Here is a 25,024-nt window from a genome sequence, read left to right on the forward strand (position 1 = left end):
TTTCATTGCTGAAATGAGGAAACAAAACACGGGTGGTCGCAAAATGTCGTGCAATCAACTGGCCCATTCACTGACAGGTCTCTTGTCTCTCAAACACAGATAGCCCCATGACTTTTCAAGTTGATATTGCATACGGTACTTTAGCAAACCAAAATGTATTTGATGTTAATGTTATACTTTTTGTTGGAATGGTCGAGCTTTTTTACAGTCTATGGATCAATCTAACGAGTAGGTTTACGGCAGTGTTACGTCAGCAGTGTCCTTTCACTTTACGGCAGGGGAGCATGTGGAGGTCAGATAAACTCTCTAGTTATCCAACAACACTTGACAGCAATTTAGCACAGTGACATCTATGTGGGATTTACAATAGATGATATACAACACAACACAACACAGTCGGTAAAGAAAATCGTTTGGTGTCGCCCGCGTTTATCAGTTTTCCCGGTCGGCAAGGAAGAAGCCTGGTCATCTAGCTAGACGGTTTTCTCTATCTCTGAAGAAATGGATAATAACACGCCGGAATCAGGAGGGTTTAAAGCGGGACTCGGGAGCCTTTTTGGTGGAGGAACCCCTGAGTATTCAAATACCGAGCTCGCAGGAGTGCCATGTAAGTTACGTGATAAGTGTCTAAGCTTTGCTAGTGTTATTCCTGTTTAATTTAAGGTCAAATGTGTTGCTGTCATAATCTGTATATGATAATGTATTCTGAGTGTTATCTGTCATTCTCAGTGACTGGTATGAGTCCTCTCTCGCCATACCTCAATGTTGACCCTCGTTACCTCATACAGGTGAGTTTCTAAAGGTTCTAAGACCTAAAGGTTGGTTATGTGTTATGAATTTATGATATCTATTTAATATTAGAATGTTAGGGTTAAAATAGAAACCTATTGTAGACTTAATGGTAAATAAAGAGAAGCAAATTGGTTATTAACCCCCCAACAATGCATTAAACGGCATGGACAGCTGTAACATACAAAACCATTTCAGAACAATGTTTTGGCCAACATAGTTATAGCATATATTTATTGTAAGACCTGACGCGAAATAAGAACGGTAGGAAAATTCAGGGGGAAAAAATCTAATTATTATAGCCTATATCGTTTAAAGTAATCCATTTAAACTCTTTGGAAATATTATTTTGTTTAATAATATGCACACATATTGTAACCATGACTAATATATCAAAAGTGTTCAAACGTTTCTTGTCTCATTGCATTCAATTATGAATGACTATTTATATGATTGCATAGTGTTTATTAAAAATTGCGAAATTATAAAAAATATTTTGCATGACTTTGTTACCGTGGATTATTTAATATTGGAGACCAGAATTAAGAAATATAAAATATTTGGGGAGACGATTTTGCAATTTTCAAACATTGTGTATGAAATTGGAATTATGGTAATACACAAAATCTTACAATTAAGATGCTTTTATGGTGCTTGTCTTGTTCCCTTAGGACACGGATGAGTTTATTTTGCCAACTGGAGCAAATAAAACACGTGGTCGCTTTGAGCTGGCCTTCTTCACCATTGGGGGATGCTGTATAACAGGTGAGGCCTGTCTCTTTGCAGTCTTTGATCAATCTTTTGTCTTAAAGCACAACTCCGGGGAATTTTTAGGTTTATCTTGATCGTTATGATCGACTATTGCTTGCAACCAGGGATGCAAACAGCGTGCTTTTCGGCACGCCTCCCGCTTTTTTCACGTCAGTTTGGGTGACTTGTGTGAATTTTGCAGATCCGAAGAGTTTTTTTAAGGAGGAGAAGGCCTCCAAACAATAAACATGAGCTAAGTAATTCAGAACACTGAGTGCCAATGAACGTGGTTGAACTGCTAGTGTTTCTTCTGGCTGCACATCTTTTAATGTCTGTGGTATCTGCCACTGCAACAGTTCTCCCTGAGACCAGTTCGGTGCTGCGCCTTCCCGTCTTACTGCCAATGTTCTGGTGAGATCACTGCAGGTTAGGTATTGTTGGTTTATAATGTTATACAGGATTTTTCCTGCATAGAGACGGGTGCCTTCGTCTGTCGACAAAACTCAGACAGGCAGACAATTACTCAGATTCGGCCTGTCGTGATAATCAGAAATATAGCCTATATCGTCACATGATTCTTCAGCAATCACTCTTATATTATGATTTGAGGGTACAAAGTCATGTAAAGCAGTTCCATAGCTGAATGTGCAGGACAAGGAAAGAATATTATATTAATATTATTTCTATTGTTAAATTAAAGTTGACGGAAACTTTTCTTCCCTCCGCTGCAGCTGTCAATCATCATCTCCGTTCAGCATTTAAAATGCGCGTTGGCGTTGCGTTCGGTTATGACAGTCAGCAGGTAAAACTAACCAAGATCATATATTCCCATTATAATACTTGATTGTAAATAAAGGGCTGTGGATTTGAGTTTATAGCTGTTTCTGAACAATTACAACACAAGAACTATTTATTAGCATCATACGCACATTAACTGGAATTTAAAACTGAAGAAACAAATGATCTGTAAACTGTTGGACAGATACATTATAGACTAGGCATTTTCAGGGGGGTTGTACCTCTCTCTTTTTGTTGCGACCATACATGTTTGCATCCCTGTTGCAACACGGAGCTATTACAGTTAATGCCCAGATCCCCCCTCAGCTAAAACGGCAGCTATGGAGGCATAAACGTAAAGGGTGTCTTTGTGCCTCTTAACAGACACAAAATGCAATTTAAATGTCTGTCCAACATAAACAGGGCCCTTTCATGACAACGGGATGCATTTAGCCACTTAGCCATTGTTTAAACTCACCTAAATAGTGTTTTAGATGACTAGCTGTATCTCGCGCTGAAGTCTCATGGGAACGCAGTTGTAGTAGCTGGGAAAAAAGGCAACTAGTCCAGTTGGGAAGAGCGTTGTGTGTGTAAAGCATGAGTATTTTATTCCTGCACATCTTTCCTCACGCTGTGTGTGCCCAAATGGAAGGATAAATAAAGTTTACATTACCTCCACAGTGGTTGCACCCATCTTCGACCACGGAATGGCATCTTCAACCGGCCCGGCTGTGTTGTGTCTAAGTTAGTCATCCTTGTCAAAATGTTCGCAGCAAAATTTCACATTCTGTTGCCACAATTCGGAAAGGCACAAATGTGAACCATTTCTTCTTCACTTGTAAGCCCGATCGGATCATCACTCTAGTGATGTCCGGTTCACGAACGAATCGTTCTTTTGAACCGGTTCTTTTTAGTGATCCGGGCGAACCAGTTCACCAAATCGGACTGAATCGTTCTAAACGGTTTGCATCTCAAATCAGTGCTGACCACACACGTTATTTTAGTTACTTACTTTCTGACATGAGTGACAGTCCCTCCGAATATAAATAAACAAATGTCTTGAATTATATGTTGTAACTCTGAACTACCGTTCACTGAACTGAGTCATGAGAGAAACTGATGAACTCAAGAGCAGCTGATACTGAGCGAGCGCGTGTAACTGAACGAGCAGCAGTTCTCGGGTCAGCGGTGCAGAATTGAAAACCGTTTCTCTCGGACATGTTCAATACTGAGCCGATGAGCAGAGCCTCTCCAGTATGGGTAAAATCTTTCCGGGGCAGTGAGCCTCTTCATACACACAACGCTCTTCCCAACTGGACTATTTGCCTTTTTTCCGGCTACAACGGAGTCCCCACGGGACTTCAGCGCAAGACACAGCTAGCTGTCTAAAACAGGTGAATTTAAACAATGGCTAAGTGGCTAAATGCATCTCGTTTTCATGTAAGGGCCCTGTTCATGTTGAGCAGACATTTTAATTGCATTTTGTGTCTGTTAAGAGGCACAAAGACACCCTTTACGTTTATTCCTCCATAGCTGCCGTTTTAGCTGAGGGGGGATCTGGGCATTAACTGTAAAAGCTCCATGCAGTTACAGTAATAGCACCAATTCGTTTTTTTTTTTTCTCCCTATAGACTGTACTCACAAAGATATAACGATCAAGATAAACTTAAAAAATCACCGGAGTTGTCCCTTAAATCTTCACTCATTTTAACTGGTGCTTATTACTTTGAAGGCGCTGCTTTTGGGACACTAAACGGTCTCCGTATGGGCCTGATGGAAACTAGAGACATGCCATGGTCCAAACCCAGAAACGTACAGTAAGTGTCTGTTCTTTTGTAAATACTTTGATTGAAAATGATTTGTAACTTAATAGAAAATGTGAGATGGTTCTCACTGCAGAACACGAGAACCAGGGGGTGGAGTTGGATCTAGATCCCACTTTATATACTTATTGCTATATGACTGCAACAATGGAGCCACGAACATCATACTTTTGAAAATCCAACATTTATTGGTCCTGGTAAGCGCTCATTGTCAAGGTTTGAAACAGGAAGGCTTTCTTCTCACATGAGGGAGTTTGGCGTCACAGCATTTATCTCCAGGCTGACTGTTAAAGAACGCAACACGTCTCCCGGACATCCTGTAGAATTCTCTCAACCAGAGGATGAATTCTAAAATCCAGAAGTGTTTCCAGTTAAGTGTGCCATATGCATCAGACATTCAGCCAGCTGAGGCTGAGACTACAACTACCCCTACCCCAATCATAAACTCCTAAATCCCCAACTCCACCCTCTGGATCCAGATCCAACCTCGTCCCCTGGATCTCGTGTTCTGCAGTGAAGAGCTACTGGAAAATACAGTTTCGATCTTTTTAAACCTCCTTGAAGCAGAGTGGGCAATGGCTGATTTGATGGTGCTTAAATATGAAAAAAGAATGTTAAAGAAATTTGCTGCAATGCAGTGAACAGGTATTTGTAGTGATAGACTGAAGTTTGGGCAACAAATACTACAAATACAAAAAACAAAAACAAAATGGATTTAGCATTTTGACGGTCAGTGTCTATTTGGTTCACTCATGTGGCTTTTCGTCATCACCAAAAATTACCACATTCTGAAATATTGAGAGGCAGGTCATTGCCGAAAAACTTTACTATGACTGGTTTGACACCCTGAACAGCATGTCCAGTTCATTGACAACTTTAATGTTTTGGTGTCTCTGTAAAAAAAAAATCAACATTCACTAAAACTTTACCCATTGTTTATTACCCATATAATTATATTGTAATATTGACCGTTGTAATGTTTTTTCAGGATTTTGAACATGGTCACACGGCAAGGGGCATCATGGGCCAACACACTAGGATCTGTAGGTAAGAAATGCATTTAATTTAAACGGCTTGTGTAAAAGAATATCACAACCTGTTTTGTCAGTAGTAACAGGGTTTGATTACACCTGGTCACTTCATGCGTTTCTCTGATCAGATGGCTATACGATCACGAATGGACCAGGTGTAAATCCCCTCTGAAGCGCTTTCGAGACAGATTTAAATCGGATCACTTAAACTACTTCAGGAGGTGGTTTGAGACGCATTCCAAATGAAACTGGACAACTGTAAATGCAACTGGTTGTTTAAACCACATGTATATTTTACATGTGTTATACAAAAATAATGTAGCCTACGACCTACCCTGACGTGCACATCTCCAAAAATGTAACAACGTGGCAATTCTACACCGACCACAAGTGCTGTGATTGGTCTGCAAGAACCACTCCCTCAGGGGTATCATGCTCCCGCTGCATGTGTAACTGCACATTGATGCGGACAAGGACGCAGAAGTATAAATGAAAATCGGTGTGTAGCCCACAACATAGAGGCTACGCCGCAAGTCTGACGTGGGAGTAAAAATCAGCCTTTAAATTTGCATATAGCGTGAGAATTGAAGATTTTACCCATTTATGTGGCCAAATGTAAATGGAACTGTTTTAACAAATGAGAGAGCGATCTGATGAAGTGTTTCAGAGGGCATTTACACCTGGGCTATTCACTATCGGATAGCTATCTGGTCATAAAACGCATTAAATGACCAGGTGTAAACACGCCCACAGAGACGCATGCATAAAAATGCTGTTTTCTCTTTCTCAACAGCTCTCTTGTATAGTGTGTTTGGTGTAGCCATTGAGAAGGCCAGAGGTGCAGAGGATGACCTCAACACAGTGGCAGCTGGAACGTTAACTGGGATGCTTTTTAAATCCACAGGTGAGGAAAAGCCACATTTACATAAAGGGATAGTACACCAAAAATTAATTTATCCCATTATTTACTCACCCTCAAGCCATCCTAGGTGTATATAACATATTACAATTGGAGTTATATTAATAAATATCCTGGCTAATCAAAGCATTATAATGGTAGTAAATGGCTGGCCAAAATTTGAATCCCAAAAAAGTGCATCCATCCATTATAAAAATAATCCACACGGCTCCAGGGGTTAATAAAGATATCTAAAGTGAATCAATTGGACTGTTGTGAGAAAAATATCAATATTTAACATGTTATAAAGTAAAATATCTAGCCGCCGGCGGACCACCTTATTCAACTTAAAGTATAACACCTCTCGCAGTTCAACATGCTTACGCTACGTCCGATGTCATAGTTACGCTTTTAACAGAAGACAGTCTGTCGGAAGCTAGATATTTTACTGTATAATGTGTTCAATATGGATATTTGTCTTACAAACACCCATCGATTCACTTCAGAAGGCCTTTATTAACCCCCAGGAAATTAAATTTTTGATTTTTAAAAAAAAAGTTTATTAATATAACTCTGATTGTATTCGTCTTTATATACACCTAGGATGTCTTGAGGGTGAGTATTTTTGGGTGAACTATCCCTTTAAGTGCTAAAAACTGGCAATTTCATCCATTGAACATAAGATTTGCTATATTTATTCATTACATAAAAATGTATTGTGATCAGGTGGACTCAAAGGAGTTGCCAGAGGAGGTCTCGTTGGTTTAGCCATGTCAGGGCTGTATGCTCTTTACAACAACTGGGATCACCTGAAGGGGACATCGCCTTCACATTACTGAGGATGACTGAGAGCTCAAACCATGGACTTATTTTGACTCTGAGCCCATTCTTAGTTTTTTTCAGCCAGTTTTGGCGATGCTTTGATTTTTTTTTTTTATTATTAAAGAAACCCATGGACCACCATGTGCACAGACTTCTTCAGAGTTATATTACATGTAATATTTAAACGGAAGAGCCAGACTGTCTCCAGCTGTGTGGACTATGTAGCTGTGAATTTGCTGGTGACATCTCAGTCGTACAGTTGTTCAAGTTCATGTCTTTGCTATAAGTTGCAGTTGGAGGAACTCTGTATCCTTTAATGCGTCTGTTATTGTGAATTGATGCACTTTATTAGTGCTGACTAAACTTCCTCTGCAACCATCTAAAATAAAATGCTAGTTTCCACTTCTGGAGGTTCTTTATTTGTATTAAGTTGTTTAATACATTCATTTAGTTAATTTATTTTAGTAATATACTGTCCTGTAGTCACAAAATATAAAAAATAAAATAATTTAGTACATCGTTATTTGTAATGTACTGCAAGATTTTACATAGAAATGAACTGGTAGGGGTCTTGTTTTACAAATGTTTTATTTGTAAGCAAGTCAACTTTTATTTCTACAGTCAATATGTAGAGTACATAGGGATAATAATTGTAATATTACAGAATTAATATCCCTCATTAGCAGTATTGTACCACTTACTCTCCCTGTAGTTTGAATAATTATGAGCAATAGATGCTTAGATTAAATTATGCAATAATTAAAACTCCTTCTTAAAATAATGATTAAAAAGAAATGTATGAAAATTATCTGCATAAATCCAATTCCTTATATATTCCTTATATATTCCTTATCTAGCCTGATTAGTTAAAAGCACTGGAGTAGACTGTATCAAAGGGACACTGTCTCCCCCAACAGGTGAAATTTTCTGTCACTTGACGTTGACCGTCAAAGCACCTTAGAGACTGAATACTGGACTGCCCAAGAGAGGGCAAATGTACATGCCATGCCTTACAGAAAAAAACAAGGCCAACTGAACTGAGTGTAAGACTGAACTTGTTTTACAGAAAATGTTGCTTGGCTTGCTAAACACAATGTGGAGATCAATGTGATTTAGCTGAAAGCAGTAAAAACTTTGCAGTATTCTAGCGAAGCCCAGGAGAATCTCGCATGCATAGCGGTGAAACGACCCACAAACCAGTGCAAACTACCCTAACTTGGTGGCTGGTGGCTGTGATGATGCACACCAGCTCTCGGACCACAAATGGATAAGCAGGTCCATGGGCCAGACCCAGACCGGGACATGGCACTAAATCAGTTGCTCTCACAACTCTTCCTGTGCCTGCAAATGTGAGCAAGGAATTCTTGGAGGTAACAATTTAGTGCAAGAAGAAGTCCCTGATGCGTGTAGCCTCTATCCATGGGATGTAAGCTGCAGTGCGAGTGAAGACGCTGGGCTTGTTCTCCACGGTGCATCCAATAGGACCAAAGCTCACAATGCCGCGGACCTCCCAGCGGTCACGCCCCACCTGACACAGCAGAGGGCCACCAGAGTCACCCTTTAGGAAGACACAGAGAAGGTATGAACAGTGTTGAACATTGGGCACCATGATAAATTTACTCATAAAATAGGTTTTCTCACCTGGCATGCGGCTGGGGTCCCCTCTGTATCACGGAACCCAGCACAAATCATGGAGTCTCGCACGCGGTCACCCCAGAACTTCTTCTGCCGGCAGGTCTTGTAGTCGATGACTGGGAGCCGAGCTTGATTCAGTGCCTCAGCAAGTGACACGTTTTCTTTCCCGCCTAAGAAGAGATGCCAAACCCATGTTCTGGATAAGTGGATCACCTCCCTTTGTAAACTCAATGATATCAACAAAAGATTAGGAGTTTGTCTCAGGGGCATTCAATGAACCAGTTTCTATGAAACTGCTGTGAGTGAGAGTGTTACTGGACACTCATACTTTATCTATGAGCCACTGATGTAATGGATAAGCCAGCCATCATATTTCAAGAACCAACTTTCTTAGTGCAATGGCTTATGCTGCAGATTTTACCTCGCGTGTCCCCCCAGCCGGTCACCCAGCAGTAGTGCCCTGGTTTAAGGTTGATCTGCTTGCGCGGCAGGCAGGCATAGCGGATGAAGTTACTGGTCTGGATGTCCGTGCCAGCTTTAACCAATGCGATGTCATAGTCTAGCTCACTGTGAGCTGGATAACGGAAGTGCTCATGCCTGTAGATCCTCTTCACTGGGAAAATACGCTCAGCGGTCTCTGATCTTTTCAGTTGATGCTTACCCAAAACGATACGCCAGCTACTAGCATCCTCTGCTTTCCCCCTGGGCAACGAGCACAAAGAAGGGGATACAAACTGTGATTGGCTAACTATGACATCTAGATAAGTTGTCCTGCACAAAATTCAGGCAGCACCCTTAGTACTGATGATAAACGTATGCTTTGCCTTACTTCTGGAAGCAGTGAGCAGCAGTAAGAATCCAGTTCTTATGGATCAGAGTTCCTCCACACACATGAACATAATGTTTACTCCCTCTGGGACGAACCTATTCAAATAAATACAAGCATTAACGACTTCCTTTTTCTTTCTTTTACACCTTGAGTTATGCTGTCATTTCAAGTGTAATTTACCTGCAGTGAGACCTGCCACGGCCAGGAGTGGGGTCTCGCCTCATTGCCCGACACGATACGCTCCACTGTGGTTGGTTTGAAATGAGCCAGACCACAGTCCTGCGGCCAGTCTAAGGACGAAACAATACTCAAGTCAATGTCAGTTAAAGTACCATGAAGACAAGCAAACACAAGGTACACAGGATTTATGTGGAAGCAAATGAAAGGTGTTGTACCAGGAGAGGAAAGAAGGAAAGGAAATCCATATTTGGATCTTTGAGAAAGATATAGAAATGTGTAAATTCAGTTTTTTTTCTTCTTCTCAAGATGGCACCACTTGAAATGCACTTGAAAAATGTCAGTGGTTTGCGTTCATTTCATTTCTCACCAAGGTGGAGGACTTTGTGCTGTTGAAGGCGACTGGGGTTGAATGCATGGGTGGAGGCTCTGTCCAGCGCCAGACCCAGAAGCATTAGCAACAGTGGAAAAAATGGGCTCCTTACTGCCATGATCTACAGTAAACTGTGTGTTGCACTCTGGTGGTTACCCATTTATACCATGCCTAGTGCAGAGGCCATCCTTTGTGCACTCCCCACCCCTGTCATTGGGACAAAGCACTTTCACAATACCCCTCCCAATCCTAGATTGTTCTGGTGGGGTAGCTGGGGGTTTTCAGAACAAGCTGGCCCCAGGGGATCATGGCAGTCCCATCAGCACTTTCAGCTACAGCCCTTGCTACAGTGCAAAACAACCCTCCCAGAATAGATTGCCAGTAGCCTCCTTACAGTCACGCCATAGCTGTTTGGATGAGCAGAAGTGCTGGCCTTCATATGGCCTTTCAAAACCTTGCAGGATTCAAGTTTTACCTTGGTAAAGCCCTGACAAATAATTAACAAGATTATGACTGATTCATGTGTCATTTATATATTCATTCCATTAAAGATTAGCAGAACCTGTTCTTAGCAAGCACTCATTTATCCAAAGTGACTTACAGTCCACTCATTACAGAAAAAAATCCCCTTGGAGCAACCTGGTGTTAGGAGTCTTGCTCAAGGGTACAATGGTGATTGTTTATAGCCTGAACTTTGCAGATAGACATAATGTTTCAGCTGGACCATAAACCACTATACCACTTTATTTTCATAATAGATTTTACAATTAGCTTATAGTAAATTGACTGCATTTATATAGCGCTTTTAACAGACCTATGGCCATCCAAAGCGCTTTACATATTGCCTCACATTCACCCATTCACACACCGACGGCGGTGTCAGCCATGCAAGGCACCATCCAGCTTGTTGGGAGCAGCTGGGATTGGGTGTCTTGCTCAAGGACACCTCGACACTTGGTCAGGTGGAACCGGGGATCGAACCACCAACCTTCCGGTTTGTAGCCAACCTACATGAACCACTGAGTCACTGCCGCCTTATAGCTTTTGCTAAAGTTATGAGTTCAAGCTAGTGCAGGATGGAAGATGAATACAGTAGTATTAGTGTAACATGATTCTCATGTTACCAGCAGAGGGGGCATTAGAACCAGATGGAGAGATAGAATAGGGCCTGTGAAACCTACTGAATTTCAAAGTTATTTGTTCTGGTGGAGCAAATTTTAAGACAAGAGATGCCGAGATGTTAATTACCAAATGCATGAAACTATATTCAGGGTGAATGGAGTTGCATTATGCTTGTTTATGATGTGTCCCCACTCACCTGTTGTATTTATTCCAAACTGTTAAATATGGTACAGCAAGGAAAAACAAAAAAAAACAGAAGGGATCACCTGCTCAGGGACTGGACAGTCAATACCAGGGAATGTGCCTGCTCATCCAATTGGTCAAAGTTACAATAAAAGAGCCATGGAAATGTCCAGGGCAGTCTATTGGAAAACAGTTCACCAAGTTTAGGAGGACCTTCTGACATGTTCTCGTGTCCCTCGCTTTGCCACATTCTTCACAAACAAAGATAATTATTTCCAGCAATCCTATGAGAAATCTTCTTATCTTAGCGTATATTAATCAAAATAAAAGACACAACCATTGTTTGCCAAACGTTTTATTGTTGCTCATACTTTTCAAGACACTCACTATTCTCAATATTAAAACACATTTGTGTAGTTTTTGCAGTAGAAAGCCTATATAAAGCTTGTTTTCATCATACTGTAAGGTGTTGATCCAGTAATATCTGTATTATGTTAAATCACAATGCTCTGGTCAAAAAAAAGAAAGAAAGAAAAACAAGAAAACATTGCTTTGGCAAAGAAAAACAAAAGCAGTTTGTGTAGCACATACTGTTAATTTGGTTAGAGATCCTGGATATACATTTACTTACATACAATAAGGTCCATGCTATTTAAATGAACATAATCTAAATATTATTGACAGAGATTGCTGTTATTACAGTCCCTAACTTCCACAAAATCATGAATAATTCTGTATGCTATAGTTGTGATATAGCACATGTGATTATGATATACAGTCAAACTCTTACTGAATGTGAAATGAACCAATTAAACTTTAATATTTGAACATTATAAAGAACAAATGGTTTTATGATATTACATAACAAAAAAGTATGATTTATGAATGTGAAAATAGCCATTATTATTTTTGTCCTTGCACAGGTTCTGAATAGGACACACGACCACAACATATTATTTATTATTAAATTGCGCCATGAAAATAGTGGAAAGATGTTTTCAGGTCAGATTTTGGCAACAAATTGTGCACGTTTTAGTTTGATAATTTATTGAGATTGTCCCTAAGCATAGAACTAGGACGGGCTTAGGTTTCAGCTCATAGTGTACTGTAAAAGTGTGTGTAAAGCTTTACACACCCACAAACCTCATGAGCATTAAAGCTAGGGCAACGTTTTTTCCCTTTTTGTTATACTGGTTGAAACTCTCTTCACATCCTGATAGCAATCAATAATAGAAGACATCTCAGGACCAAAAAAATATATGTCCAATCATTGCATTGAGTCCGAATTTAATGATAGGATGTCCTCCTGCCTGTTAACATATATATTTCCATACCTCCACGCACCCTGCTCACGCAAACAACACATCGTCAGCGTGTTTCATGAGGATATGCAAAGTTAAAGACAGTCACCGAGCCACAAACAAACAGCGGCCCCTTTTTATAGTTCCTCCTGAAAAGTCAGAGAGGTTACTGCTCAGAGCGGCAACACCATCCGCATGACAACTATGACAACACTATCAGCAGCATAATGAGCAGTCCGCATCTGCAGCAGTCCGTTGGTACAAGTCAGTAATCTTTAAGTTGTTTACATTATGTGCCTTGAGACGTGAGGTAATTTAACGCCGTCCCTCGTGACACTTTGCAGACTCTGCTCTGGCTGTGTGTTCGTGTGTTTTGAACGATGCGTGGCTTTTTGAGACGCTCTGAAAGGAAAGGTGGGATCTTATGCCTTCAAAGCTAACTTGCTATTGCTAGCCTCTCAGAAATTGCCTACCCTACCATTCATATTTTAGCACTGTTTGATTCTGGCATTGAGCCCACTCTAATCCACCAGGCCAAACCATAACAAATTAATCACCATTTACATCAAGACAAAAGAAGAGAGAAAAGAAAAAGACGGTTTAACTGTGAGATCAGAAAACAGAGACTATCATAGACTATAGAACTAGCCTTCAGATCTTGCTCCAGGAAGCCCATCAGGGTGTATGAGCGCTCCATTAAAGCTGCAGTCCTTAGTTTTTCCTCTTTGTCACCATCTCTATTCAAAAACTGCAATTGCAGTTATTCGTGGAATGATTAACTGTACGCGAGTTGTGCCTCGGCACGGCACAGCGCGGAGGAATCCAATGTTTTGTGGAGAATCAATGTGCAGCTGTCAGTTCCCGCGCCAATGTGGAGACTGTCATTCAGAATCACAGATTCTACAGTTTGTAAGTATGACCGACATAAGAATGTCATCTGAACAAGTAAGTAGCTAACATCCACTTTTGTTCTAACCAACTAAGGAGAAAAAAGCATTGCAATATATCGTTTATCATATCACGTTAAACTGTGCAAATATTACTTTTTCAAATAGTTTGAAAAAGTAATATTTGCACGGTTTAACGTGATATGATAAACGATCATTAGATCGTTTATAATGTTAACTAATGTTAACATCAGCATTGGGTGACTACATTTAATGTGTATTAGGGCCATCTGTTCAGTTTCCATTTCAGTGCAGTATAATTTCTAACTGTCTTATACCAACAAATGAATGTGAAGTAGTGGACTGCTCCCTCTCATAGCTAGCACAAAATAATTGATGTTTACCATAATGCACATAGCAAAAACGAGAAAGGCACAACAAAGAAAACTCTAACTGTATGAATTAAGCGAACAAGTGTGTGCTACTGTTGTAGCCTAATTCAACCATTGCAATGTCTTACCTGTCCAACAGAAAAAAAGCTGAAAAAACCTTCAAAACACGAAGTTCATGCCACCTTTCATAAGCCCCTTTTATCCTCGTTTTCGCATCGGCCGGTTGAAGTGTATTTCTTTCTGTAGCCACTCCTAAGTCTTTAGACTTTTGCAATTTACAATGGATGAATCTCCAGTTGTCACTGGTGATTGTTGTTTGAACCCTTTTTTGGATCCGCCATCTAATGAATACGTTTAATTATATCAAGTGATGTGAGAAAAGGCTATAAATCTCCACCTCCAACATCCTCACATACAACATAGCCTCAGCCTGCTAACCAGGACACCTTCTTTATGTGTACAGATATGACGCAAAAATATGCTTGAATTTCCAGTGGAAATCCACCAGTACCACTGGAATTAAGAACATTATTACAAGCTTACCTTTGTAAATCAAGCTACGGTAAGCAGTAGGTTGTGAACACTAGCTGGTTATGTACTTGCTCAAAAAATTGCAGCTTTAACGTCAAGGTACCTGTAGCTAATGCTCATTAACCTGCTATTCGCTTTTCAAAATCCAACAAGTACAACAGACACATTTAGCCTATATTTAGCATTTAAAAAAAAAGCTAATACTCAGTGCTTACCAAAATAATGATTTTGGTATTTTTGGCCAAAAAAGGACATCCAAAAGATACACTGAAGGTCAAGACAGGAACAAGGCCATGAGTGAAGGTAGGTGGAAACACACCATTATTTATATCACCATTATCCATCTATCATGGTAGCTCTATGCAACATTAGCTTTCATTGTTTCTCTAAACATTTACCACTTTACTGATGGAATAGTGGGGCTTTTATAGCTAAGCAGACAAGGCTTTGGAATATTTAAATAATTATTTAAGGAACAATTTCCTTTAGCTAAATGAATTTTAGCTAGCTATACCATGGGCCATTTCCACCTTGCAGCAAACCTAGTACTGTTTCTATACACCCAGGGCTTGACATAAACTTTTTTGCTCACCAGCCACTGTGGCTAGTGGTTTTCCAAAGTTACTAGCCCCTCAGCATTTTCACTGGCCACAATTTTGAAATCGATACCACGTGCAAAAAGATTTCGATATTTTTAATAGTATTTCATAATTTGGCAGCAGGTATATTAGGCTTTTTTTCTCAACCGTTTACATTCACTTAAAACATAACTGAACGTGTCTTCGCGAATATTCGCCAAGACCGGCATTTTAACATTATTTTGTGTGTACTTGACTCTTTAAGTGCAATAAGCAGTGACAAAACATTGCTTACAAAATCTGCAAGAATGAGTAAAATTATGCGTAATATGCGCAATCCCACGCTGAAATTCAAATGGAAAGAGTAAGTGAGGGAGGCGGGTTTGTGTGTGAGCTCGCTGTCAGAGAGATGAGAAAGTGAAAAGGCGCAGCTGGTAGTGTATCTATTCTGTGGAAAATGGGTATTGAAAAGTGTTTCAGATATTTCAGTATCAAATCAAAATTTATATTTCTGACAACACTATATTACTTAGTTTATTATTCCAGATGCCTCTTTAAAAGACTACAATTGAATTTTTTATATATTATATACAATTCAATCTGCCCAAAGTGGTTAGTGGGAGTGACTGGGTTATATGCCACTGCTGAAATCCACCTGAATTTGGTGTGTTGGCGGGTGTTAATGTCAAGCCCTGCTTACACCTTAACCGAGGCATCCACACACTGATAAGGCAAGCTCTGGCCCTGCACTAATCGCTTTAGTCTCCCACAGTACTGGGGTTAGAGCAACATGCAGAACTGCGCAGTGATTTTATAATGCCTTCACTCTTCTTCCGTTGCCCGGGCTGCAGTGCAAGGCTACTGGCATTGTCCATGGAGTCTTCTGTTTGAGCGGCCACGGCTGCAGCTGCAGCGGCTGCAGTCTCTTTGATCTGAAGTTCCAAATGCTTTTGAATTGCCAGACCAAGCTCTTCAGGGTCCACAGCTGCACCGTACACCTCCCAGGTCATACCCTCGGCATCCCATTCCACCTCCTTCACAGGGGTCCTGTTACACATGCGTTCGGTTGTCAAAGATGTGTCCGAGGTAGAATCCGTTCTCAAACTAATTTCAGGAAACACGTGAGAAAAAGGAGAAACAAGGGAATCAGAAATGGTCTGCACACCAACATCTCTGAGCTCGTGGTCAGATGTCATGGTCGTGGCATCTTTGACTCCCCTGTTAAGACAAGTCTGACCTGTCCGGTCTAGTCTAAGGTAGGAGGAGTTTTGCCCCCTTAACTCAGATCCACAGCAATGACCTGTACTCCGGCTATCAAGTCTGGTCTCGCTGACAGATGACACAAGTGGTGGAAAACCGAGCAAGCCTGAATGAAGCAGGGATCTTTGTCCTGCACAGGGGCTTCCTGCACAAGGTGGCCGAGATATCAAATGTCCAGGGCATGGAAGAACACTGCAAGTATTTCTCAAACAGGCAGTGTTCATCATGTGACCAGAACAGGTAGATCTATGGCATGCAGTTAAATGATGGCTTTCATAGTTGCTCTGAGCAAGGTCGTCTGTATTCGCTCCCTGTGGTGTGAAGCTGTTGCTCAGACCTGAAGAACTCATTCTGCAAGCCACTCTGCAACAGCTGCATCCTGTCAGGTTCTCTGCAGGTCCACAACATCGACAACATCCCTCCCTGCAAACCAGGCCCTTCATTCTTAAATCTCTATTTGTGGATGGCGAGTGTGGCACACAATTCACACCACTATGGATCTGGTTTTGCCCCAGGAATATATCCTGCGTTGGAGTCCTTCTGGGCGAGTCCTCCATGACGCTCCAGGATCTTGGAGTTCCTCCATGCCAGATTACAGTCTCAGGGGTGCTGTTGTCACTGCACAAGCTCCCCTGTTCATGGTCACAAACGCTCACAGGGACTCCAGACGCCGGTCCACCCAGACTGATAGGCCTTTGAGTGCATGTTGCACTGCTGACACTCTTGCGCAAATTCTGACGATACCATGCCAGCTCCATTCGTTGAGGAGGTCCACTCACCATTTCTATCGAGCTTTTGGATAAAGAAATTGTTGGCAGCTCATGGTCTTCCACTGTTTCAGCATCAACAGATCCAAGGCTGATGCTTGGGAGGTAGATCTCAGATGTAGGTCTTTTTCCTTCCTCCATAGTGTAATATCTACTGGCAAAGAAAGACAGACATTGATAAACTAAGGGGAGTACAATTCATTTGATTGTTTTAAAACTTATTTATTTACACAATATATTATAAACAGCTACATGTTTCTTAAGATGGAAGAGGCACACCAATTCTTTCTCTCTTTAGTTGTCTACTAGAAAATCTACTTGAAAGTTTGAGCGCAGAATCTTGGGATATGTGGTCTTTACCTCACAGCCAGAGAAAACAATAGGGCTAGGACTCGGGCAGAAATCATGTTCATGTATACGGTTATTAACGTTTAGGGGTGACCCCGAATAGTCGAAGATTCGATGCATCGATATGCGGAGCCTGATTCGACCACCGATCTCACGGTCGAATCTTCGTGGGTATTATGAAACGAGGATCAAACCATTTTGGCAATATGGGGGTGCTCAATATTTTGAAAATGTGTTGCGCCGCTGAGCATCGGTGTGCGACCCCTTTAAGGGCGCTGAGCTTCGCACCGCCTTTAAAATTAGAAAACGTTCAATGAGTGTACACACACCGGCGGCAGCATTCAGCGCCTGTCCGCGGCCACTCAGGAAGTTGTTTAAAATCCTGCTGCACTTTCGTGCAGCTCATCTGTCAGTCAATTCAAAATTGAGCTTGCGTGTGTATAATGTGCGCGTCAGGTGGCGGTGTGAGATCCTGAGGCGCGGGGCTGAGCTTTGCGTACATCTTCACCCCCTTTGTGAATGACCACACACAGAAACTACTACACAATCGGCTTAAGAACGTGCATGTAAACGCACTCAAAGTGTTCTTTTCCTCTCTAGGCAGGTATTTTTTTAGGTTTATTTATCAAAATGTTCTTTTATATATTTGTGTGATGTTCTGTATTTCAATCGCACCTTTAACATGTTATGAGAAAACGGTTTATTAATGGTTATCCACCACATTAACTTTTAGGCTATTTAAACCTAAATAAGAAAGCCATTGTCAGTTCGTCTTTCAGTTTTTTAGGCAGTTTTGGTCGCTTTATTAAAAGTTGTTGCTGTGTGCAGTGTGTAAAGGAAAATAAAAATAGTTTTACCCTTCTGCTGACAGTGTTGTGCCCGTCCCAACCCATTCACACACACACAGATGATTCGACTATCAGTCGACCATAGAGAGATTCGACAATTCTGATTCGAATGTCTAAATCCTTAGTCGAGGACAGCCCTATTAACGTTACTGAAGTATGAAGCAGAGCAGGACCGAGTGTTGAGGGAGCTGAGTAAGGCCGCTGGAGCAACTTTATTTCAGCTTTACTTTTATTATGACAGGACACATTTCCACTTTTCTGGTCATGAGTATGAGGTAACGCAGCTCATTTAAGACACATTAGACACATTTAAATGTGTTTACAATGATGTTATGACGTTACTCTGTGCGTTCGCTGAGCAGCTGCTGTGACACTTGTTGCACACTGCTAAGAGTAAAGCGTTTCTGCCAAATAAAAAAACGAGGGTAACGCAGATATGACGCAATTGACAGGTGACTCACTGAGATGTCCCGGTTCATTGGTTAAAATAGCAATTTTCTCACAATTTACAAACAATTGGAAACATTTGGGGTATTGTAAGAACTCAACTGAACGAAATATAACACTGGCCTGGTGGTTTTTTGGATATTTTACTGCAAAAATACTACATAGTGCACCTTTAAACCTTTACTTTTATGTTAGATAAAGCTTAGATTTCTTTTGTCCTTACTGCACATAGATTAAAGTGACCAGGACATAGTGATGTTTAGGTATCTCTCCCTTGAGTGATTGACCAGATTACAAATGGATAAGCCCAATTTAAGTCTTAAGATTATTAGCTACAACATGGGAATGCCAGTTGACGTTAATCCACATGGGGCTCCAGCACAGGTGGTCAGTTCCACTCCACATGGCCCAAAAAGGAAAGGAGTTTGAATGTCCTATACTTTATGGTATACTGGACCTCAAATCATTACTGTGAGTGTTTCTCATTTCCTTTGAGAGCACAGAGGGAATGTGTGTCAGGACTGTTCATGTTTACATCACACTCCAGCAGATTTTGTGGGTCTATCACTCCCTACTGTCAGCACACACACATACTGCTGAATCCAAACTACAACAAACTCACACTCTAATCTTTGAGGGTTATTCAAGGCACACATTTATTCAGAATTTAGTTTATACTTGCTATTGAGGTGCCACTGTTTTAAAGCAACTTGCAGTAGACTAAGAGTAGGGAACGTTCTTTGAAGTGCCTCAAAGACACTGGCATTTCAGAACTTTCAGGAGTAAGCTCATATATAAAAACTTACAACCTTTGTGTTATATTCGTTACTTAATGATTAGGCCATCTGTGACTAGTTGAATCATACCATATAAATCTAACTCCCAAGGATGCCCACACAGAATCTGCATGCAGAACTCTGAAGAAAACTCAGCAGATTTCTGGTCCCTTGTGTTGAGTTGCTGCAAATTTGACTGTACCAATAAGGGTGTAGTAGAATTTTGCACAATCTATAATTCAGATAACATGTTCTCATAAAAGGGCGTTCTAGAAAAGATCTAAAGACCATGCTACAAAAGCCGGTGTTCATTTTGCAGCACATAAACTGCATCAAATCCACAAATATTAATAGATCACTTTTTTGTATCTGCAGGGTAGCACTATAGTGCAACAAGTGTTCTACTTCAAAAAATATTTAATACTGTATTTACAGTTATTTAACACTACTGACCATTAGCTGAATGTTTCAATACTAATAACAGTAATAAAGTAGATCAGCAGCCGGTTGCATAAACTCCTAAGACTAGTCTTACAAAGTTAGACATATTTTTTTTCCCTTTAAGACTCTTCATATCTTTTTAAAATCAGGTACATAAAAACATAGATTGTGTCATGCTGGATCTTAAGACATACTGGATCTTAATAACCCGTATAAATGATTGTGACTCTCATAATGACAGATGTTATCTCTCCTAAGTTATTATGGGAAAACAAAATACTTATCTTCCCACTGCATCTAAAAATAACAGACAAGGTATTCACCGTTAACCATTTTCTTCCACCTCAACCCACATGCTAACCTCCACCCATCCAGAAACCATACATCCGTACTAGCTTTACACTGGGACACACTCTTCCACACAAGTGAATATAAACACTGAATGAACCTCCCATCTCATATAAGAAAATCAAACAAGAAAGATCTCACCTTTGGGTTTTGCTAGCAAATATGGTCCAATCAAGGCCCTGTGACATCCTTTGTCTTTCCTTTTTCACCTTCACCCCCCCCTTTTTAAAGCCTCATTTTACCATTCCTTTCACACTGAGCAGCACTTGCTTTATAAAGGCACAACTGCGGTTTCCCTCATGGCCACAGGTAAGTCAACAACCTCCCTCCCTACACACACACACACACACACACACACACACACACACACACACACACACACACACACACACACACACGCACATGTACATACCTCCCACTTCCTCCTCTTGTCTCCTTCCCCTCTATCCAGACAGCTCCCGCCTTCTTCCCTTCTTTTCTCTCCTCCACTCTTGCGCTCTCGTTCCACTGTGAACAGGACAGAGTGGGTGTGTTGCTGGATTATCAGTTGTTGTCATCTGATTACACACCACACACTCCCTCTCTGAGAGGAAATCCATGGTGGAGGGGGAGGAGGTGCAAACACACACACAGACAGAAATGGTGGAAAGCCAAGAAGCACTGTATGCCCAATGGAGGGGGGCACAGTTGTGTGAAAGGGATGGGGTTTTGAGGAGGAACAGGTAGATTCTATTGAGTTGTTAGAAAAGGAAATCAGATATCCTCCCGCATCAGTACAATACAAACTCTTTCTATCTTTTTTACACATAATAACGTGTTCATTCTCACACACTCGTAGCTCCTGCCTCTTACTCATCCATTCTCTCTCTTCCTGTTGCTATAGAAACAGCCATGCTCAAAAGGAGCCTGATGAATTTTCATCATGCCTTTTTTTAAGTTGTCATGGGAACAATGAAAACAGTCTCTTTGAAAGAAGGGCTTGTGGTGCTGGGAAATCATTATGATATATGTCTGTGACTCATCGTTCTGATTCACCTGTCCATATACTTGTCATTGCAATCTCACGGTTTACCTGTTTCATAATAAAAAAGATGAAGTGAAATCCTGACATGCTGTTGTCTGAATAAACGTGCTGAGGCTACATTGGACACATTTTGAATTGCCCTTCAACAAACCTGAATGTTTTTCTCTCTCTTTACAGAGACATTTGGAACCTGTTGCAGTATAACGACATTTTGTTGGCATAACACAGATGCTGTCTATTTGTTGTTACTTTAAATCAGTTTTGTCAGGTGTATTTCTACAGGAATTAAACCCTTGTAAACCCCTAATTTAATATTAGATTAGGCAAGGGGAATTTTTTATAATTTTGCCACCCTCATGACATTTCAAACCTGCAAGGCTTTCTTTTTTCTGCAGGACACAAAGGAGGAATATTGTTGTAGCCCAAACAACATGCTATTTCTGATATGGATAACCATATGTAATTCATTATTTTTTACATTATAAGCTATTTATTTTAGATTATAATCACTATGTTTAAAGTGTGTGTGTGTGTGTGTGTGTGTGTGTGTGTGTGTGTGTGTGTGTGTGTGTGTGTGTGTGTGTGTGTGTGTGTGTGTGTGTGTGTGTGTGTGTGTGTGTGTGTGTGTGTGTGTGTGTATGTTTTTGTGACATATGAGGACACAATGTGTATAATGACATGGGTATGATATAGGTATTACAAGGAGAGGGTGAAATATAAGGACATTGGCCATGTCCCCACTTTCCCAAATGCTTAAAAATCATACAGGATGAGTTTTTATTCTGAGAGAGAGAGAGAGAGAGAGAGAGAGAGAGAGAGAGAGAGAGAGAGAGAGAGAGAGAGAGAGAGAGAGAGAGAGAGAGAGAGAGAGAGAGAGAGAGAGAGAGAGAGAGAGAGAGAGAGAGAGAGAGAGAGAGAGAGAGAGAGAGAGAGAGAGAGAGAGAGAGAGAGAGAGAGAGAGAGAGAGAGAGAGAGAGAGAGAGAGAGAGCATAGAATAAGGGAGAGAGAACATAGAATAAGGATAAGACAGATGGAATCAAATATAGCAGTGCACATTACAGTATGTATGCCATGTGATACTGTAAACAGATTACCATGGTAGAGGCTGCCATATTACTGTAACTCACCCTTATAAAGGTCATCTACAGTATATATTCAGTCATATATGGCACAGTGAGAACATTTACTCTATTGGCAGCAAACTCTGCTCTATACCCCAGAACCTCATGGCTGGGTCATAACTGTATCACACCTTTTGATAACACACAGCTACTGTTACAAACATGGGTTCAATTACATAAGTTATGTAATGTAAGCATATTTTTTATGTGGCATCTGTACCCTCACCTGTGAATGTGTTACTGTAGATAATTCAGCAACGAAGGTGATTTGAAACATGTATACATCTTGCATTGTTTGCTGTTGAATGGGCTATTTGTTAAAAAGAAGATCATACAGTTGTGTTTCGGTGATTAAACCAAATGTCCTCATTACATATTACAATAATCTTGTGTTTGAAACAATGGTAATGTGGACGAATGAAAGCATTAGATCAGGCTTTGACAGAATGAATAGCTGTGTTATAAGTGTGATCAATTTGGATTTTTGTACCAAGTGTACTAAGAGTTTTGAAAATGTACACCTTATTTGAGAAAATAGTACCAAAGCGAATAAAAATTTTTTATTTTAATTTCCAACCATATCAGAAAGAAATTAAGTATTACGTTAATCTGTCAGTCGTGGGTCTTTCATGCGGAGACTCTCCTCATAACGACACATTTAAAAGTTAATGGTCAAACAGATCTTTATAAAAGTTAACATTGTTGTTTCAGATGAAATATAACTTATACTATAAATACAGCTTAAAGCTGCACTATGTAACTTTTCCGTCCACTAGAGGGTGCCTATTCAAAACAAAAGCTCAGTTTGATGACACCAAGTTTGAGCTCAGAATCTGGGGACATGTGGTCTTCACCTCACAGCTGGTGGAAAATAATCGAGCTAGGACTCATCCAGGAAATCATATTGATATATGCGGTTATTAATGTCTACTGTAGTATGAAGCAGAGCAGGACCGAGTGTTGAGGGAGCTGAGCAAGGCTGCTGGACCGATTGTTATCCAATACACGGCTCGCGAGCAGCGGAACTTTTATTATGACGGGACACAGTCGTCGGCGCTATTTCCAGTCATGAGTATAAGGTAACGCAGCTCTGTTTATCACATTAGACACATTTAAGTGTGTTTCAAATAATGTTATGATGTTACTCTGTGCATTTGCTCAGCGACTGCTGTGACACTTGTTCACACTGCTAAGAGTAAAGCGGAAACTTAGGGTAGCGCAGATATGACGCAATTGACAGGTGACGCCCTCAGACGTCCCAGTTCCTTGGTTAAAATTTACAAATAGTTGAAAACATTTGGGATATTGTAAGAATTCAACTTAACAAAATAACACTGGGCTGGTAGCAAAAATCCTACATAGTGCACCTTTAAATATTGATTATTAGTCACTCAAACCCCTTTATCTAAACCTCTGTACTTAACTGTTGTTTGCACATATGGTACTCTTTTTTATGGTTATATGGTACTCTTTTTTTCTCATGCATTTGTTACCACTGTTTTAATTAATTTCTATGTAAAGCACTTTGAATTGCCATTGGGTATGAAATGTGCTATACAAATAAACTTGCCTTGCCTTGCCTTGCCTTGCCTTGCACAAATCTGCCAAGTTTTGTTTCAGTTCAGTTTTTTTGAACCCTTTTTATTCATGTTTGTAATTCTGAACTAAATCCTCTTCTAAAGCGATATGGCTTGTGGGCAGTCTTAACAAGAGTGTGCAATGCATGATCCACGCTTCAAAAATCTACCTGAAATAGTAGACCATCCGGGGACTTCTGGCATTCTCTTTTCAACATAATATGCTTTGGGACACACTTATTTTAATCTCATATATTATTTAGGATGGATAGGTTTAGGTTGCGTCACTTCGCTGCCATTCACAAATCCTCTCCCGTGGCCTTATGGGATAGTTAGGTTTTCAATGCAATCTCACCGGAGAAATTAGGTCGTCCGGGTACTTTTTGCCTACCCTTTTGTGAATTCGGACATTCATCTTTTGTCATTCTGCATTTCACCTACTATATAGTAGGGAAGTATGCAGTTTCAGATGCATCATATATGTTAGAGTACTAACATGCACTGTTGCAAACTAGTAGTTAACAGACAAGATCAAACATTATATATTCACTTAAACGCATACAAATTTATTGGAATTTACTAAATTACGATTTCTGCTATAGGATAACTGGGATTAGTTTACAGTAAGTAACAGGTGATTTTGTTGTAATCGAATGTTTTGAAACTCCATGCAAGTTAAACACATTTAGATGTATTGTGGGAACAGCAGACGTGTTGCCTGATCGCAGCCTTGATAAACTTCCCCTGTTGTCCAAGAGTTATTCATTAACGCTTAGTGAATGCAAACTAGGCTCTTGTGGACGCATAACATTCAATCTGTAGTTATTAAAACACACTGTATGAGGCCTGTGGTGCCTCCATAATGTAAGAGTAAGAAGCAAAATAAAGATGTTGAAATAACATTTTCAGAACTAGCTTTAAACAATTGCAATAGCTCAACAACAGCTCTTTTGTTGGAAGTCCATTTAGCTTGATATTTGTATGCTCAATGCATCAAGGTTTTGTGTTTGTTTGGAAATAGACCCTGCAGCTGGCAGAGCACATATCGGTCACCTGCTTAAACCAGTGTACGGTGTTGATTAACTAACCTGGGAAGCCTTAGGGGAAGTGCAGTGCCCTGTAGGGTGACCAGGCTGTCAGAAGCCCCAGTTTACTCTCAGTGGGACAT

The 25,024-nt window shown here is 40.5% G+C and overlaps 3 protein-coding genes across 7 annotated transcripts; 1 reads left to right on the forward strand and 2 right to left on the reverse strand.

The window, feature by feature from the left end:
* The first annotated feature begins 236 nt into the window (after positions 1–236).
* timm23a (translocase of inner mitochondrial membrane 23 homolog a (yeast)) lies at positions 237–7,292 on the forward strand. Its single transcript, XM_067429304.1, has 7 exons — positions 237–607; positions 730–788; positions 1,461–1,554; positions 4,049–4,133; positions 5,128–5,186; positions 5,964–6,074; positions 6,795–7,292. The coding sequence occupies exons 1-7, from the start codon at positions 502–504 to the stop codon at positions 6,905–6,907; spliced, it is 627 nt and encodes a 208-aa protein (XP_067285405.1). The 5' UTR covers positions 237–501; the 3' UTR covers positions 6,908–7,292.
* Positions 7,293–7,437: 145 nt separating this feature from the next.
* On the reverse strand, positions 7,438–10,652 carry zgc:112285 (uncharacterized protein LOC561476 homolog). The gene is made up of 6 exons (XM_067429303.1): positions 9,902–10,652; positions 9,535–9,644; positions 9,355–9,449; positions 8,947–9,227; positions 8,532–8,695; positions 7,438–8,448 (listed from the first exon to the last, which is right to left on the reverse strand). The coding sequence occupies exons 1-6, from the start codon at positions 10,020–10,022 to the stop codon at positions 8,269–8,271; spliced, it is 951 nt and encodes a 316-aa protein (XP_067285404.1). The 5' UTR covers positions 10,023–10,652; the 3' UTR covers positions 7,438–8,268.
* A 2,990-nt stretch (positions 10,653–13,642) lies between these two features.
* On the reverse strand, positions 13,643–25,019 carry LOC137055493 (GRIN2-like protein). Of its 5 annotated transcripts, XM_067429297.1 has the most exons (3): positions 24,945–25,019; positions 20,546–20,640; positions 13,643–17,079 (listed from the first exon to the last, which is right to left on the reverse strand). In XM_067429297.1, the coding sequence occupies exon 3, from the start codon at positions 17,064–17,066 to the stop codon at positions 15,657–15,659; it is 1,410 nt and encodes a 469-aa protein (XP_067285398.1). In that variant the 5' UTR covers positions 17,067–17,079; positions 20,546–20,640; positions 24,945–25,019; the 3' UTR covers positions 13,643–15,656. The 5 variants fall into 5 exon arrangements, with proteins under 5 accessions (XP_067285398.1, XP_067285399.1, XP_067285397.1 ...); XM_067429298.1 differs by lacking the exon at positions 24,945–25,019 and having other exon boundaries at positions 13,643–17,076; positions 20,546–20,911; XM_067429296.1 differs by lacking the exon at positions 24,945–25,019 and having other exon boundaries at positions 20,546–20,911.
* Between the last annotated feature and the right edge of the window lie 5 nt (positions 25,020–25,024).

The sequence above is a fragment of the Pseudorasbora parva genome, chromosome 21 (genome assembly GCF_024679245.1).
Source record: "Pseudorasbora parva isolate DD20220531a chromosome 21, ASM2467924v1, whole genome shotgun sequence".
Classification (NCBI taxonomy): Eukaryota; Metazoa; Chordata; class Actinopteri; order Cypriniformes; family Gobionidae; genus Pseudorasbora; species Pseudorasbora parva.

Coding starts and splice junctions, on each gene's coding strand:
- timm23a (XM_067429304.1), top strand. CDS start 502: ATGGATAATAACACGCCGGAATCAGGAGGGTTTAAAGCGGGACTCGGG. Junction 1,555..4,048: donor TGGGGGATGCTGTATAACAG/GTGAGGCCTGTC, acceptor ATTACTTTGAAG/GCGCTGCTTTTGGGACACTA. Junction 6,075..6,794: donor GATGCTTTTTAAATCCACAG/GTGAGGAAAAGC, acceptor TATTGTGATCAG/GTGGACTCAAAGGAGTTGCC.
- zgc:112285 (XM_067429303.1), bottom strand. CDS start 10,022: ATGGCAGTAAGGAGCCCATTTTTTCCACTGTTGCTAATGCTTCTGGGT. Junction 9,645..9,901: donor GCACAAAGTCCTCCACCTTG/GTGAGAAATGAA, acceptor TTTCGTCCTTAG/ACTGGCCGCAGGACTGTGGT. Junction 8,696..8,946: donor CGGCTGGGGGGACACGCGAG/GTAAAATCTGCA, acceptor ATCTCTTCTTAG/GCGGGAAAGAAAACGTGTCA.
- LOC137055493 (XM_067429294.1), bottom strand. CDS start 20,321: ATGTCACAGGGCCTTGATTGGACCATATTTGCTAGCAAAACCCAAAG. Junction 17,080..20,274: donor TTTGCTAGCAAAACCCAAAG/GTGAGATCTTTC, acceptor TTTCTTTGCCAG/TAGATATTACACTATGGAGG.